This window comes from Geotrypetes seraphini, chromosome 1 (assembly GCF_902459505.1).
Source record: "Geotrypetes seraphini chromosome 1, aGeoSer1.1, whole genome shotgun sequence".
In the NCBI taxonomy this organism is placed as follows: domain Eukaryota; kingdom Metazoa; phylum Chordata; class Amphibia; order Gymnophiona; family Dermophiidae; genus Geotrypetes; species Geotrypetes seraphini.
In genome coordinates this window covers 224,694,699-224,713,269 of record NC_047084.1, presented here as the reverse complement: position 1 = coordinate 224,713,269, position 18,571 = coordinate 224,694,699, and the positions used below count along the sequence as shown (strand labels likewise).

The 18,571-nt window shown below is 42.5% G+C and overlaps 1 protein-coding gene across 6 annotated transcripts in view; it reads left to right on the top strand.

Moving 5' to 3' along the window:
• Positions 1–18,571, top strand: part of UBE2K (ubiquitin conjugating enzyme E2 K) — a 193,761-nt gene that overhangs the window by 102,184 nt on the left and 73,006 nt on the right. For 4 of the 6 annotated variants that reach the window (XM_033947265.1, XM_033947259.1, XM_033947230.1 and 1 more), the window contains one exon: positions 2,401–2,483. The exons of the other annotated variants lie outside the window; for them this stretch is intronic. Coding sequence is in view for 2 of the 4 variants with exons in the window: in XM_033947230.1 (XP_033803121.1) it covers positions 2,401–2,483 (83 nt within the window). In the remaining 2 variants the exon portion in view is untranslated. The remainder of the gene's footprint in view (positions 1–2,400; positions 2,484–18,571) is intronic. 6 annotated transcript variants of the gene reach the window in all.

Here is an 18,571-nt window from a genome sequence, read left to right as displayed (position 1 = left end):
ATTGTAAATTGGAAGACATTGTATTTAATGTATATATCATATATACTCAAATATAAGATGAGGTTTTTGGGCAAAAAAAAAAATGGCTCAAAAATTTAGGTCTTTACTTATATTTGGGTCATCGCCGCCCCCCCCCCTTCTCGGACTTGTTGCAGGCCTACACCAGGCCTGCCGTATGGCCTGGTGGGGTTGGCTGAGATGGGAGGGATCCCTCCCATCTCCTGTCCGACCGACTGGCAATTTGTTTTACTTCCCTCCAGCCTCCCCCCGCGTACCTTTTTGAGTCCCTGGTGGTCCAGTGGTGTACTGGGCAGGTGCAAGCTTTTTTACACTTCTGCCCGGCACTGAGACCCTCCCTGAATGGCCACCTCGGGTTCTCACATTCCTGTGTACCAGCCATGAGTGAGCTTTCATACTGGAGCCCGGCGCTGAGCCACTCGCTGAATGGCTGCCCTGAGTTTTTGCGGGGAGAATTTGGGGCAGCCATTCAGCGAGTAACTCAGCGCTGGGCAGGAGTGCGAAAGCTCACTCATGCCTGGTACACTAGGCTGTAAGAACTCAAGGCAGCCATTCATTGAGGATCTCAGCATGTGGCAGGAGCATGGAAAGCTCGCTCCTGGTGGTACACCGCTGAACCACCAGGAATTCAAAAAGTTATGTGGGGGGAGATGAGAGGGATGTAAAACCAAATCGACAGTCTGCTGGAACAGGAGACAAGAGGAATCCTTCCTGTTCTAGCCCACCAGGTCATACGGCAGACTCGGTGGAGGCCTACAGGACATAGGGAGGGGAGTGGGGACAGGGGACAGGGCAGGGAGGGGTTCTGGGTACAGAGCCAGACAGGAAGGGAGGAGGGACAGGTTGGAGAGCCAGGGAGGGAGGGGGGCTGAGTGCAGAGCCTGGCAGAGGAGGGAGGGAAGTAGAGGAGAGGAAAATGATGAAAGAGTTCAAAAAAGCAAGGGATGAACACATAGGATCTCTAATCAGAAAATAATGGGTATACATTGAAGGAACTAAAGCCAGTACTGGGCAGACTTGCATGGTCTGCGTCCCATATGGCCATTCAGTTGATGATGAGCTGGGGAGGGCTTAGATGGCTGGGATAGTTAAGATGGGCTGGAGTGAGCCTTGATGGAGACTCCAGTAGATGGAAAGTAAGCACACTACTGGGTAGGGCTCTGGGTTTCTGGCCAAGAAATATCTAAGAAAAAGGACCATTTAAATGAAATGATTAATTTATGGAGCATGCATTGTTGGACAGACTGGATGAACCATTTGGGTCTTTATATGTCATCATTTATTATGTTATTTGGTAGAGCTTCAAGCTCATTCTGCAGGGGCTTAGGTGGCTTTGTGAACAGAGGCAAAAGTTATTGTTTTGGGAGAACATTTGCAAAGCAACAATTTGATCCTCTCTGCATACTTTTTTCAAAATCGCACATTGTAGGCTGGATTTGTTCATTAAGTAGGATGGCAGCTTTGGTAAATTAGTTTTGGAAGGGCCTTCGTCTTCCACCCACCCAAAATCCCGAAGCTTTGGTGTGTCCCACTCATATGGACTGGTCTAACAGGATGAAAAGAGATGGGATTTTCCTGATTAATTTCCTTTCCTTAATTCCTTAATTCCTGTTAGACCAGTCCAGTCCAAATCCCTTGATGATCTGCTGCTATTGAGTTAGCTTGTTGGTATATAGGATTATACTTGCAAAGAAATTCTTACTGAGAACTCATTTGCTAAACTTGTTGGATGGATGTTCATTTTTTCATGCCTTTCTTCTGTTAATCATTTTCTACATCAGTTGCTTTAGTAGTATGTTGGCAAGCACCAGTGCTGTACCACTTCTTATACTGTGATCTCACTGGAAAGTTCCAGGTCTCTGCCCTATCTGTAATAAGGGGATATTACCTATTAATCTGAGCTGGGTCTAGCAAAAATCAAGGAAAGGAAATTATCAGGTAAGAAAAAAGTTTCACCTTGAATTTCATCTATATCTCCCCAGATCAAATTTTAAAACTCATTCTATTGGATTCACAGTGCAGTTAATGCTTATTACTATGTAGAGGGGAAATCCATCTCTTACATTCTGTTACAATTGCATGCAGTTTGCTTCAAGTTTCCCATCACAGATCCAGTGTTACTTGCAGTTATCTCTAGTTACACTTGATAGGGATGTCTAGTCTATTGTGAGATTGGTTTCTGTCTATATGATTGTATTCTAGTAATAGCTGACCACCATATGGTATTGCACGAGTTATGCAGTTGCCTGTTCCACTTAGAGGCTGAATATTCCCTCAGCTGGCAAAACAGATTTAGGGTAACCTGACAATGAGAACTGTGTACTGTACTGATCATTTGTGTCATCTTGTGAAATAACTGCTTTATAATTTTTTGTGTTCTAGGTGCGGTTTATTACCAAAATATGGCATCCTAATATTAGCTCAGTTACAGGGGCCATTTGTTTGGATATATTAAAAGATCAATGGTAAGATTAATATGTCTCATTTTAATGGCATTAGTTTTCCTGAGAATTGGGTGTAATTATTGGATGTTTATTTGTAAGTCTTGTCACATTTAGGTTGCAAAATAACAGTGCTAAGGGAAAATGTATTTGAGAAGAACACTGTTGAAGAGTAAGGGAAGAGGGAGGTGGGAGCCAGGGTATAATGGAAAAACAGTGATTAAATAAGCTTAGACACTGGGCAAAGAAGAATGTGTGGGTTGTTGCCAGACTCCTTTATAAAAATGGAAATTAGTTTCTCCAAGGACAAACAGGCATATTTTCACAGGTGGATGACATCACCCGCGGAACCCGGTATGGACACTGCCAAATGCCCTGTCACTTTAAATTTTTTAAACAGTGTTCATACTTTATGTGTGCTAGTGCTGATGCCTTCCCGACCAACAGTTCTTAGTTTTCCGCAGAGCTGAGAAGCTGTGCTTTCCGTTTTCTCTTCAACGTGTCAAACATTTTGGGTTTTATGTGCCTTCCCATCTTTATTTTCATAGTTGTTGTAATAATTCTTTGTTTTTATCATATTTCTATATTTCTCCCGATTTTTGTTCATTTTTACAACTTTTCAGATTTTGGTTTTTGGGCCATCTTGAGCCTTTTTTTTTTTTTTGCCCCTGCACAGGAGCATTAATTGTTTTTGGGTATCATTTTACTCAAGCACCCTGGTCCAGTGAGCCAGTGTCTTGTTTAAGTTGAGTTGTTTTTGCTATAAGGTTATGTATGGTACTGCTCCGTTTTACATAGCCAATAGATTTTCTTTAGTATCGTACAAATATAGTAGAAGATCTCATGCCCTGTTTACTTTTCTATCAGTACAGGGCTGTAAAAGCAAGAAATTTCTAGACCATATTCTAGCATTTCAAGCAGCTTCCCACGATAGAGAATTTCGACTGCTATTGCTTGGAGCATGTTCTTATAAGCATTTTAGAATTCAATTGAAAACTTATCTTTTTTCAAAATATTTGGTCAAATAATTTTCATGCAATCAATAAATTGTTTATAATCTTTTGTAAACCGTGTAGAACTTATGGTTACGTAGTTAAGAAGCAAGTTGTTAATGTTAATGAGCCCTTTAATTTAGTGTTGGTCATTTTCTCTTCCATGTCAAAAGTAGTACTGAGCGACTTTAAAATATGTTCTCAATGTAATTGGACCATCTAAGGCTCTCACCCGCATAATTGGTGCTTCCAGTATCTGGGTCCTGATCATCGGGTCATTGACTGCCCTCTGTTTTCATATGCAGATGAGGTAACTTAAATCCTGGAAACTTCAATTCGACAAACTTTTCAGTACCATATCAGTGTCAACATTAGCATGGCAAAATTCTTAGAACCTGACACCCAACCTCCTATGATTCTGACATCTATACCGAGTGCATTGACACCACATCCAGAGCATTAGACGCTAGGCTCCTTACAGAAGCAAGACTCTATATTAGTGGTCTCAAACTCAAACCCTTTGCAGGGCCACATTTTGGATTTGTAGGTACTTGGAGAGCCTCAGAAAAAAAATAGTTAATGTCTTATTAAAGAAATGACAATTTTGCATGAGGTAAAACTCTTTATAGTTTATAAATCTTTCCTTTTGGCTAAGTCTTAATAATAATATTGTAACTTATAGCTAAAGAGACATATGATCAAGAAACTTTTATTTTAGTTTTGTGATTATGATAAACATACCGAGGGCCTCAAAATAGTACCTGGTGGGCCGCGAGTTTGAGACCACTGCTCTACATCATCTTCATCGATGCCTTGAGTCTCAAAGGACATAGCATGTAAGCAAGCTTAAGAAACACTAACATTCTTCCCCTTCTAGGTATGCCACTGCCCCTTCCCAACTAATACATTAGATCTCAGGATATAGACCCCCCCCCAAAAAAAAATAAATTAAAGACTAAGCTTAATTTGTTTTAAACAGTCACTCCAACAAGCTCAAACTACTTAAATAAGTAGAATCTAAGAGGTGCCACTCCAAGCTCAGTTAACCTCTCATTACAAGGAGCTTTACACACCAATCTCCTCATCAGTTTTGAGAAGATATATTTTTTAAACGTTTAAAGTATTTTTAAAATATATATAAATATTATTCATGAAATATAACTTTTGAACCCTAAACCCCTCGTGTAGCTTTATCAGGGTAGCAAAGGGGACTGAATCTGACATGTTTTGCCTGATGGCAGCGGCTTTATCAAGGATTCCCCCTTTAAATGCTGAATCAACTGGATGCCCCAAGGTTTCGGACTGCATCCTCCTAGTCATTGATGTCTTCAACGCACAATAAGCGTTGATGCGAGGATAACTATTGTCCTTCCATTCAGATAATGTATCCTCATAGGTGTCCTCAGCATCAAGGTCTCCAACGCCACACCAGATGGTACAGCAGACCTCTTCCATGCTATTGTCTCTCCTGATACCGATACTGACTCTCCAGGAGGACATCTGGGCTTTGCTCTGGCAGTTTTTCAGGACTACTGTAATTGCAGTCTTCACAGGCATTAAAGACTTCATGCCTGCCTCAGCTCACCCCAAGGATACATTGGAGCATCAAGATACCCTTACTCAAAGTCATAAAAGACACTTTATTTAAACATTGGAGGACTATACTATCTGTTCAAGTAGCTCCTAGAAAGATGGACACACAATGCACAGAAGTCAAATGTGTCCATGATTTAATAGAACTCAATTTCAACACCATTTGTTAATTGTGGAATCTGCCCTCAACTTTAATACAACTCACGATCTTACGCTTCTGCTCCTCCAGAAAGAGAAGCCAGAACATTGGACTCTTTTGGAAAATGCATTTTCCAGTCATCCATTCTTCTTAGCAGAATAATGAACTACTAGTTTTACATGCTATTTACTTCAAATATTTATTAAAACTGAATTTGAGAAATTTCTCCCTCCAGACAAGTTAATAGAATTTCAACTACTACAGTGTTCTCCCTAGGGCCTTTTAGCTGGGCGCTCCACCCGACTAATTTAGATGGCTGCATGGCTGCCATCCATCGCGAATCCTGCCGCTACCGCCGCTGTTCAACATTTAAAAAAAAAAAACAAAACCTCTCACCGGCTTGGAGATTTGCTACCTTAGCCTGTAGCGAACTCATGCTTTGGGGCTTTAAGGTGTGTGTGTGCTGACTTCCCTTCCCTCCGAAACCGGAAGTTTGGCCCGGGGGGGGGGGGGGGGAGAGGAGAAGGGAAGCCAGCACCCACACGTTCGAGCCCCGGAGCATGAGTTCGCTATGGGCAGTGACGGAAGAAACTAAGGGAGACAGGTCAGTGATGGAGGGAAGCATACAATTTGCTTCGGTCCTTCCTCGCTGCTGGGTCCTGCCTACTTTCTGTTTCCGCAAAGGCAGGACCCGGCAACGAGGAAGGTCCGAAGCAAGGAACAGCAGCAAGTTGTAAGCTTCCCTCCATTGCTGACCTATGGAAGATAGGTCAGCGATGGAAGGAAGCTTGCGACTCTACCGATGGTAGGGATGGGAAGAGAAATGCTGCACCCAAGAGGGGGAGGGGATAGGGGAAAAGAAGTCCTGCTGCTGCATCCAAATGGGGAGGGGATAGGGGAAAAGAAGTGCTGCTGCTGCACCCAATTGGGGAGGGGATAGGATAAGAGAAATGCTGCAGCAGCACCCAGTTGGGGAGGGGATAGGGGAAGAGAAGTGCTGCTGCTGCACCCAATTGGGGAGGGGAAGAAAAATGCTGCTGCTGCTGCACCCAATTGGGGAAGGGATAGGGGAAGAGAGGTGCTGCTGCTGCATCCAATTGGGGAGGGGAAGAGAAGTGTTGCTGCTGCAGCACACAATTGGGGAGAGAGAGGGGAGAAGGAAGACCAGGGAAGGGAGAGGAGAGGAAAGAGATGCCAAGACCATGGGTGTAAAGGAAAGTTGCTACCAGATGATGGAGGGGGGGGGGACAGATGTCAGTGCATATGGGGGGAGGGGGAGGAGGCAGATGCCAGACCAGGTGAAAGGAAGAAAGGAAAGAGAAGAGATGCCAGATAATGGAGTGGGAGGGGGAGATGGAAGGAGAGAAGAGAGATGCCAGGGCATGGGGGAAGGAAGGGAAACTAAAGGAGACAAAATGCCAGACCAGAGGGAAAGAAAGGAGAGGAGGTGCCAGAGAAGGAGGAAGAGGGAGAGATAGGAAGGAGATGACAGACCGTGGGGTGGAGTGGTAAGGAAGGAAAGCAGAAGAGAGAGATGCCAGAGCATAGGGGAGGGAGTGAAGCTGAGATGAATCATAGAAACATAGAAATAGACGGCAGATAAGGGCCCACGGCCCATCTAGTCTGCCCACCTTAATGTCCCTCCCCTACCTTTGCCCTGTGAATAGATCCCATGTGCCGATCCCATTTGGCCTTAAAATCAGGCACGCTGCTGGCCTCAATCACCTGTAGTGGAAGACTATTCCAGCGATCAACCACTCTTTCAGTGAAAAAGAATTTCCTGGTGTCACCTCGTAGTTTCCCGCCCCTGATTTTCAACGGATGCCCTCTTGTTGTCGTGGGACCCTTGAAAAAGAAGATATCTTCCTCCGCCTCGATGCGGCCCGTAAGATACTTGAACGTCTCGATCATGTCCCCCCTCTCTCTGTGCTCCTCGAGCGAGTATAGCTGTAATTTGTCAAGCCGTTTTTCGTATGGTAGATCCTTGAGTCCCGAGACCATCCGGGTGGCCATTCTTTGCACCGACTCCAGTCTCAGCACATCCTTGCGATAATGTGGCCTCCAGAATTGCACACAGTATTCCAGGTGGGGCCTCACCATGGATCTATACAATGACATAATGACTTCCGCCTTACGACTGATGAAACCCCTTCGTATGCAGCCCATGATTTGTCTTGCCTTGGACGAAGCCTGCTCCACTTGATTGGCAGACTTCATGTCCTCACTGACGATTACCCCCAAGTCTCGTTCTGCTACCGTTTTTGCTAGGATCTCGCCATTAAGGGTATAAGACTTGCATGGATTCTGGCTGCCCAGGTGCATAACTTTGCATTTTTTGGCATTGAAGTTGAGTTGCCATGTCCTAGACCATCGCTCCAGTAGGAGTAGGTTGTGCATCATGTTGTCGGGCACTGAATCTTCGTCTGTTGTACATTTGCCCACTACATTACTCAGTTTGGCGTCATCGGCGAATAATGTTATTTTACCTCGAAGCCCTTCTGCCAAGTCTCTTATAAAGATGTTGAATAGGATTGGGCCCAAGACTGAGCCCTGTGGTACTCCACTAATCACCTCTGTCATTTCGGAGGGGGTGCCGTTCACCACCACCCTTTGGAGCCTACCTCCAAGCCAGCTCCCAACCCATTTCGTCAATGTGTTACCTAATCTTATAGAACTCATCTTGCTCAGTAACCTGCGGTGTGGTATGCTATCGAATGCTTTGCTAAAGTCCAGGTACACGATGTCCAGGGACTCCCCAATATCCAGCTTCCCCGTTACCCAGTCAAAGAAGCTGATCAGGTTGGATTGGCAGGATCTCCCCTTAGTAAATCCATGTTGTCGGGGATCCCGTAGATTCTCCTCATCCAGGATCTTATCTAATTGGTGTTTGATTAGAGTTTCCATTAGTTTGCATTGTACAAAGGAGAGAAAGGGCACAGGATATACAGTTTATTGAAGGGTCATAGAAAGAGGGAAGATGCCATATAGAACAGAGAGAGGGCGGACACTGGATGGAAAGGGTAGAGAGAGTGGATAGTGGATGCAAGGGGCAGAGAGAGGGTGGACAGTAGATGGAAGGGGCAAAGAGCGAGGACAGATGATGCATGGAAGAAAGCAAGGACAAACGCTGAATAGAAAGAAGAGAGCGAAGAGAATATGATTAAAGCAGAAACGACAAAAGGTAGAAAAAAATTTTTTTTGTTGCTTTACGTAGAATCAAGTAGTATTGTAACTGTATTGATTAAAGTTTATACCCCTTTCCTCAGGTCAGGACAGGATACCATAACAGCAGTATACTGTACTGCAGGGGTGCCCAAATGGTCGATTGTGATCGACCAGTAGATCGCAAAGGCAATGTGAGTCAATTGCATTATCTTTGCGATCATTTTCTTCCTGCCTCCCCGAGCCAGGCCAGGCACGTACAAGCACCAGACTCACAAGACTTCACCTCTGACATCAATTCTGATGTCGTAGAGGAAGTTCTGGGCCAGCCAATTGCTGCCTGGCTGGCCTGGAACTTCTCCTCCGTCATTAGAATTGACGTCAGAGGTAAAGCCTTGTGAGTCCAGCGCTTGTACGTGTCTGGCCTGGCTCGGGGAAGCAGCAGGGAGAAATCGTCGTGGTGGCTTAGGGGGTAGGGAAAGAATCGTGGAAGTGGAGAAATCAGCGCGATGTCTTGGGGGGGGCAGGGGGAGAGAGAAAGAAAGACAGGCAGGTGGGGGAGAGAGAAAGAGAGACAGAAAGAAAAGGGGAGAGGCAGAAATAAATAAATATTGGATTTACAGTCAGAAGAAGGAAGTGCAACCAGAGACTCATGAAATCACCAGTCAAAATGGTAGGAAAAATGATTTTATTTTCAATTTAGTGATCAAAATGTGTCCGTTTTGAGAATTTATATCTGCTGTCTATATTTTGCACTATGGCCCCCTTTTACTAAACCGCGATAGTGTTTTTTTAGCGCAAGGAGCCTATGAGTGTCGAGAGCAGCACAGGGCATTCAGCGCAGCTCCCTGCACTAAAAACCGCTATTGTGGTTTAGTAAAAGGGGAGAGGGTATATGTGTCTATTTTTGTATAGTTGTTACTGAGGTAACATTGCATATTTTAAAGTCATCTGCCTTGACCTCTGAAAAAAACCTCAAATACAAATGATAATTAACATTTTCTTTGCATACAGTGTGCTCTTGTGTTTTTAAAAATTTTATTGTTGTTAGATCATTTTGACTTGGTCATTTTAAAAAGTAGCTCGCAAGCCAAAAAAATGTGGCCACCCCTGCTGTACTGTCTTGAATAAAGGTTTGTCCTCTGAAAGTTAATTGAAAAATGGATTAGTCCAATAAAATGGTATTTTCTTATTTCTCATTATTTGTTTTATTTCTATTTGTTAATTTGTAAAGTGGTGATTGTAAAGTGGTGTAGCAGTTTTTTCAAATTTACATCTACTGTCTTTATATTTTGCATAGTATTAGGGGACATGTCACTGTTTCTGTGGTGTTGCATTGTATGCAGAGTCTGGTTTCTTGATTCAGTTTAACTTATGTCTACATAGTTCTATTTTTAGTTTGTGATTATTCCATATTGGGTGAAGGTGTATCTATCTGTGTGTATGAAAAGGACAATGCTTTCTGTTAGTATCGGCTGTATAGGATCAAGAACATGAGAACATAAGAAGTTCCATCCCCGGAACAGACCCTAGGTCCATCAAGTCCGGCGATCCGCACACGCGGAGGCTCCGCCATGTGTACCCTGGCATAGTTTTAGTCCCCATATTACTCTGAGCTTCTCATAAGGAGAAGTGCATCTAGATTACCCTTACCCATGTCACTTTATGCCTCTCATAAGGAGATGTACATCTAACTTATCCTTAAATCCTTATCCTAAATCCTCATAAGGAGATGTACATCTAACTTATCCTTAATTCCGCAATTACCTCTTCAGGGAGAGCATTCCAGGTGTTCACCACTCGTTGCATGAAACAGAACTTCCTAATATTTGTTCTGAACTTGTCCCCCCTTAGCTTCAGTCCATGTCCTCTTGTCCTTGTCACATTGGATATTGTAAATAATGTTTTTTCCTGCTCTATTTTGTCGATTCCTTTCAGTATTTTGAAAGTCTCGATCATATCCCCTTGCAGTCTCCTCTTCTCAAGGGAGAACAATCCCAGTCTCTTAAGTCGTTCCTCATATTCCAAGTTCTCCATGCCCTTTATTAGCTTTGTTGCTCGTCTCTGCACCCTCTTGAGCATTTTTATATCCTTCTTTAGGTATGGAGACCAATGTTGGATGCAGTATTCCAAGTGTGGTCTGACCATCGCCCTATAAAGCGGCATTATTACTTTCTCTGATCTACTTGTGATTCCCTTCTTTATCATGCCTAGCATTTTATTTGCATTCTTTGCTGCCGCCGCACATTGCACCAATGGCTTCAGAGTCCTATCGATTAATACGCCCAGGTCCTTTTCCTGTTTGGTTTTTCCCAGAGTTGCACCTGACATACTATACTTGTGTTCCTTATTTTTTCTGCCTAAGTGCATCACTTTGCATTTTTCCACATTAAACTTCATCTGCCATTTATCTGCCCAATTCTCCAATCGGCTCAAGTCACTCTGGAGTTCCTCACTGTCCTTCTGCGATTTGATGGCCCGGCATAGCTTTGTGTCATCTGCAAACTTGATGATCTCACTGGATGTTTCATCCTCTAGATTGTTGATGAAAATATTAAATAAGATGGGCCCAAGTACCGAGCCCTGGGGCACACCGCTAGTCACATTCTCCCAGTCTGATAACTTCCCATTTATGCCCACTCTCTGCCTTCTGTTCTCCAGCCATTTGCCTATCCATCTTAGTATATCACCTTCTATTCCATGGCCTTGCAGTTTCCTGAGGAGTCTTACATGTGGAACCTTGTCGAACGCTTTCTGAAAATCTAAGTATATAATATCCACTGGTTCTCCATTATCAATTTGTCTGTTCGTTGTCTCAAAAAATTGAAGATTTGTCAAACATGACTTCCCTTTCCTGAATCCATGTTGGCTGGCTTTCATCAGGTCATGTGTGTCTAAGTGCTAGGTTATGCTATCCTTGATCAGCGCCTCAACTATCTTCCCAGGGACCGATGTGAGACTCACAGGTCTATAGTTGCCCGGTAGTCCTCTTGATCCTTTTTTAAATATTGGCGTGACGTTCGCTATCTTCCAGTCGTCCGGTATCTGTCCTGTTTTGATTGACAGGTTGGCAAGTTTTTGCAATAGTTCTCCGATTTCCACTTTTAGCTCTTTCAAGACTCTCGGATGAATTCTGTCTGGTCCAGGAGATTTGTCACTTTTGAGTTTGTCGATCTGGCAGTAAATATGGTCCAAGTCCACTTCTACTGTGGTAAGGCTGTCCTCTGTTACTCCTTTAAACACTTTCACTGCTTCCGGAATTATTGCAGTGTCTTCCTTTATAAAGACAGACGCAAAGAAGGAATTTAGTCTGTCTGCGATTTGTTTGTTTTCCTTGATGTACTCTTTTCTTCCCTGGTCGTCCAGCGGTCCCACTGCCTCTTTTGCGGGTTTTCTCCCTTTCACGTACCTGAAGAAGGGCTTGAAGTTTTTGGCCTCCTGCGCTATTTTCTCCTCATAGCCCTTTTTGGCATCCCTCACTGCCCTGTGACACTTCTTCTGATCATCCTTGTGTTTGTTCCAAGTTTTGGTTGTTTTCGTGCGTTTCCATGCTTTAAAGGAGTCCTGCTTTTCTTTTATAGCTTCCTTCACCTCTTTAGTAAGCCATGCCGGCTCTCTTTTTCCTTTGGTTTTCTTTGCTTTGGACATCCGTGGAATGTAGAGGCTTTGTGCTTCTGTGATAGTATTTTTCAGAAAGGACCATGCCTGTTCTACCGTTTTGACTTTGCCCATTTTTTTCTTGATCTGTTGTTTCACCATGGCTCTCATGCTATCGAATCTTCCCCTTTTAAAGTTTAAAGTCGTGGTTGAGGTTTTAGTACCTTTTCCCTTCCCAACATCGAGTTTGAAGTTGATCATGTTGTGATCGCTTGTCCCCAGCGGGACCGTGACTTCTTCCTTTGCCGGCCCCATAATGCCGTTTAGGACCAAGTCCAAGGTGACGTTTCCTCTTGTTGGCTCTCTCACCAATTGTTCCAGGAAGCAGTCCCCTTGCACTTCCAGGAACATTGCCTCCTTGCCACAATTTGAGGTTCCCAGGTCCCAGTCAATTGTCTGTGCAGGATCTGGCTTGTTTAGTTTTACATTGCATGTGTTGGTGTTCTAGTGCTCACTGCAGTGTTTAAGATGCTGCCTTTTCCTAAGTGCACCCTTGTTGTGTGACTCATGGATTATTACTAAAAATATATTTTTTTATATAGAGGAGGGGTTGTTAAAAAATGATCAGCACTGGCTTTCATATATACTAGGTACGCCACTTGATTTAATGACCTTATTCTAACTTTACTGTTGATGTAGGCGTTGTCCCCCACACACAATAAAGGATTAAATTAAAGTTGTATTAACATCAAGCAGCTTTCAAATGACATTATAAGCAAATAAAAATAAAATATTTTTAATACATTGCTAATTATTACCTGCATCTTTACCTAAACTGTTTTACCCTAACTCTCACTTTGCACAACAGCAAAGTAAAAAAGTAGCAGATAAAGATAATCACACAGGTCTCCTTCAAGGCTCAGTAAGACCTCTCCATAAATTATGTGGAAGAGGTCTAGAAGTGGGGATCGCATCTATTTCATATCCTCGGTGAGATCTCAGAAGGAACCTAGTGATCAAAACATTATTAGAGGTGCTATAGAGCCATTTCTTGTATGACTGAATGAACTATATTTATCTTTTTTTTTTTTTTTTAGTTGTTTAAATTCAGGGAGCAATAAATGGCTAGATTGAACCTAATGACTTCATTAACGCATTTCCCTTTTTTAAACCTCTATATCAAGGAACTCAAAGTCCCTCCTTGAGGGCCGCAATCCAGTCGGGTTTTCAGGATTTCCCCAATGAATATGAAACATAGAAACATAGAAGATGACGGCAGAAAAGGGCTACAGCCCATCAAGTCTGCCCACTCTGCTTACCCACCCCATGTCTATGCCCTAATGACCCAATTTCCTTATCTTGACCCTCGTAGGGATCCCACATGAGTATCCAATTTATTCTTAAAGTCTGGCACGCTGTCTGCCTCGATCACCTGCACTGGAAGCTTGTTCCAATGATCAACCACTCTCTCTGTGAAGAAATACTTTCTGGTGTCGCCATGAAATTTTCCGCCCCTGAGTTTGAGCGGGTGCCCTCTTGTGGCCGAGGGTCCCTTGAGAAAGAAAATATCATCTTCCACTTCGACACGTCCCGTGAGGTACTTAAATGTTTCGATCATGTCTCCCCTCTTCCTACGTTCCTCAAGAGTGTAGAGCTGCAATTTGTTCAGTCTCTCTTCGTACGAGACCCTTGAGCCCCGAGATCATCCTGGTGGCCGTCCGTTGAACCGATTCAATTCTGCGCACATCTTTACTGTAATGTGGCCTCCAGAATGGCACACAGTACTCCAGATGAGGTCTCACCATGGCCCTGTACAACGGCATTATGACTTCAGGCTTTCGGCTGACGAAACTTCTATTGATACAACCCAATATCTGCCTTGCTTTAGATGAAGCCTTCTCCACTTGATTGGCAGTTTTCATGTCTGCACTGATGATTACTCCTAAATCTCGTTCTGCTGAAGTCCTAGTTAAAGTTTCTCCGTTCAAGAAGTACGTCCTGCATGGATTTCCGCTTCCGAGGTGCATGACCTTACATTTCTTAGCATTGAAGCCTAGCTGCCAGGTTGAGGACCAACTTTCCAATGTAAGCAGGTCCTGCGCCATATAATTCTGTAAACTGCATTCACTTACTATATTACATAGTTTGGCGTCATCAGCGAATAGTGTTATTTTACCTTGAAGCCACATAGATCTCATGCATATTTATTGGGGAAATCCTAAAAACCCGACTGGATTACGGCCCTCAAGAAGGGACTTTGAGATCCCTGCTCTATACCATTTGAAAGAGGGCAAATATCTAATTATTCCCTTCTAGAATTGGATACTTCTTAAATTTAGTAAAAATATTCTGGCACAAGTGTCAAACCTTAAAAAAGGAAGTCATATTGAGCATTGGAAAATAATAATATTTAACTAATAAAAATAGTACACATTTAGGGCTCTTTTTACTAAGCTGCGATAGCGGTTTTAGCATGTGCTTAGCGCGTGCAGAATTGCCCCATGCGCTAGACGCTAACGCCAGCATTCAGCTGGTGTTAGTTTTCCCGAAGTGCAAGGTTTTGCGTGTGCTAAAAACGCTAGCGCACCTTAGTAAAAGAGGGGGTTAATTTTCACCATCCCGCCCCACCCGGCTACTTTTTCATGCCAAGCGGCTGGAAAAATTTCTAGGGAAAACACTGAACTATCTAAGAACTTGTTCACTACTAGAGAGTACATGACTAGAGCAGCTTTTGAAGCCTTTTTTCTTCTAGGACAAGTCACTTAATCCCTCCATTGCCCCAGGTACATTAGATAGATTGTGAGCCCACTGGGACAGACAGGGAAAAATGCTTGAGTACCTGAATAAATTCATATAAACCATTTTGAGCATCCCCTGGGAGAACGGTATAGAAAATTGAATAAATAAATAAACATAAACATAATTGCACATCAGATATTGCGCCTTCTAGGACTCATGGCGTCCACATTACATGTCACTTCATTTGCATGTCTTTAGCTCAAAATCCCACAAAAGACACTATAGACCAAATGGTCTCAGGTCATGGGACATTTGTCTGCTCCAATCCAAGTCACCTTGGACCTCTGTGACTCCCTCCAGTGGTGACTGGTTCCTCACAACCTTACTCAATGTTTTCCCTTTCAGCTCCCTCTCCATCAGAAGAATTTTAACCACAGATGCTACAATGTTAAGATGGGGTGCTCATCTGGCAGCCTTCACCGGCAAGGAGTCTGATCTCACCAAGTCTAACCGTCCACATCGATGTCCTGAAACTACAAGCTTTAGGCACTGCTCTCAAAATGTTCCAAGACCAACTTCTCCACCAAGTAGTCCTTTTTCATATAGACAGTCAAGTTGCCATTTTGTACCTGAACAAAAAAGAAGGCATGAGCTTTTACCCTTTTGCAGGGAAGCAATCCTATCTTCCTTAGAGCTGTTTACCTAGTGGGGAACATAAGAATAGCCTTACTGGGTCAAACCGATGGCCCATCTAGCTCAGTAACCCAGCTTCACAGTGGCCAGTTCAGGTCACAAGTATCTGGCAAATACCCAAATAGTAGCAACATTCCATGCTACCAATCATGTCTGTCTCAATAGCAGACTATGGACTTTTACTCAGGAACTTGCCCAAACCTTTTTTAAAACCAGCTATAGTAACTGCTGTTACCACATCCTCTGACAATGCATTCCAGAGTTTAACTTCTCCGAGTGAAAAAATATTTCTTCCTTCCCTGTAACTTCGAGTGACCCCTAGTCTCAGGATTTTGTAGACTTCAATCATATTTCCCTTCAATCATCTCTTTCCAAGCTGAAGAGCCCTAACCTCTTTAGTCTTTCCTCATACAAGAGGAGTTCATCACCTTTATCATCTTGGTCACTCTTTGAAATTTTTCTAGTTCCACTATATCTTTTTGAGATAAGGCGGCCAGAGTTGAATGTAGTGCTCAAGATGAGGTTGCACCACGGAGCGATACAGGGGCATTATAATATTCTTAGTCTTTTTTACCATCCCTTTTCTTATAATTCCTAGCAGTTGTTTGCTTTTTTTGGCCACTGCTGCACATTGTGTGGAAGGTTTCAGCATATTGTCTACAATGATACCCAGATCTTTTTCATGGGTGCTGACTTCCAAGGTGGACCCTAGCATCTGATAACTATGATTTGAGTTGTTATTTCCAATGTGCATCACTTTGCATTTGTCCACATTAAATTTCATCTGCCATTTGGATACTCAGTCTTCCAATTTCTTAAGGTCTTCCTGCAGTTTTTCAGTCTGCATGCTTTTTAACAACTTTAAACAGTTTGTCATCTGCAAATTTAATCACCTCACTCGTAGTTCCAATTTCCATATCATTTATAAATAAGTTAAATAGCACCAGTCCCAGTACAGATCTCTGTGGCACTCCACTGTTTATTCTCCTCCTTTGAGAAAAATGATCATTTAACCCTACCCTCTGTTTTCTATCCGATAACCAATTCTTAATCCACAACTGAACTTTGCCACCAATCCCATGACTCTTTAATTTTCTCAGGAGCCTCTCATGAGGAACTTTGTCAAAAGCTTTCTGAAAATCTTGATATACTACTACTACTACTACTACTACTAATAACTTATTTTATACCGTCATAACCAAAAATTCAAGGCGGTTTACACTAAAAAGAGCTGGACAATCAGCAAAATACAATAATACAGTAAAATATGCAAATATTTGTAAAATAGAATTTCTGTAATAAAACTCACTAAGTAATAAACTTATCGAACAAGGTGGTCTTAATTAATTTCTGAAAACTGCAATAGGATAACATAGCTTGCTGAATACATTTACCTAACCAAGATTGTTGCCTACAGCTTGAGATGTTAGGGTCCTATCTAAGAAGGTCTTATATCTACACCCATTAATTTTTGGATAGGTGTAGATATAAGACCTACATCAACTGGCTCACCTTTATACCCATGTTTATTCTCACCTTCAAAGAAGTCAAGCAAATTGGTGAGGCAAGATCTCCTTTGGCTGAATCCTTGCTGACTCTGCCTCATTAAATCATGTTTGTCTGTGTTCCACAATTTTATTTTTTATAATTGTTTCCACCATTTTGACCAGCACTGAAGTCAGGCTTACTGGTCTGTAATTTCCCAGATTTCCTCTGGAACCCTTTTTAAAAATCGGCATAACATTGACTACCTTCCAGTCTTCAGGTACTAGAGTCAATTTTACAGATCACTAACAGCAGGATCAGCAATTTCATGTTTCAGTTCTTTCAGTACCCTGGGATGTGTACCATCTGGTCCAGGTGATTTATCACTCTTTAAAGTGTCGATTTGGCTTATCACCGAGATTTCTTTGAATTCCTCTACATCAGGGGTACCCACACTTTTTTGGCTTGCAAGATACTTTTAAAATGACCAAGTCAAAATGATCTACCAACAATAAAAATTTTAAAAACACACTGTATGCAGAGAAAATGTTAATTATCATTTATATTCAGGGTTTTTTCAAAGAGGTCAAGGCAGATGACTTTAAAATATGCAATGTCACCTCAGTAACAACTATAGAAAAATAGACAAATAGAGTGCAAAATATAGACAGCAGATATAAATTCTCAAAACTGTCACATTTTGATCGCTAAATTGAAAATAAAATCATTTTTCCTACCTTTGTTGTCTGGTGATTTCATGAGTTTCTAGTTGCCCTTCCTTCCTTCCTTCCTACCTACCTACATTTCTTTTGCGACGTCACTCCCAATATCAGCTCAAATTTGATCACATTATTATCACTTTTTCCCAGCGTACCCAACATAGTTATCTCCCTTACTATGCCTTGCATTCCACTAAGGACCAAAGCTAAAATAGCTCCTCCGCTTGTTGGTTCCTGGACATGTTGTTTCAAGAAGCAGTCATTTATGATGACTAGGGATTTTACCTCCCTAGCACTACTTGATGTAACATTTATCCAGTTAATATTGAGGGAATTGAAATCACCACTCTATTAAGCACCCAAGGAAACTATCTCATAAGGTGTAACACCCCCAATATCACCAGATCTTCAAAAGAAGAATACACACACTACTCAATGAAGTGGAGGAAAAGCCTTCGTTGAGCTTCATAGGTAAACAACCCTACTCTGATAGGCGGAATATCAAATTTTTTATAAAACTTGTAAACTTGTTTTGTTAGACTGAAGGGTCCCTGTCCGTGTGTTACTATCTTCACTCATGTTCCCAGGGTGAGCAAGAGTCAGATTGTTTTAATATAATATCTCAGAATCCTTTGCTTGTACTTTGGACATGCCAGCACACTAACACTGACAGCCAACACTCAGTAATGTAATGCTGACAACCTGAATATGTATACTTTAGAGCAGTGGTTCCCAACCCTGTCCTGGAGGACCAGCAGCCAATTGGGTTTTCAGGATAGCCCTAATGAATTTGCATGAGAGAGATTTGCATATCAAGGAGATGACAGGCATGCAAATCTGCTCCATGCATATTTATTAGGGCTATCCTGAAAACCTGACTGGCTGGTGGTCCTCCATAGCAGGGTTGGGAACAATTGTCCTAGAGGAAATAAGGGATAGAGGAGATATGAAATAGGCATTCAAATACTTAAAGGGTGTTAATCTACAGACAAA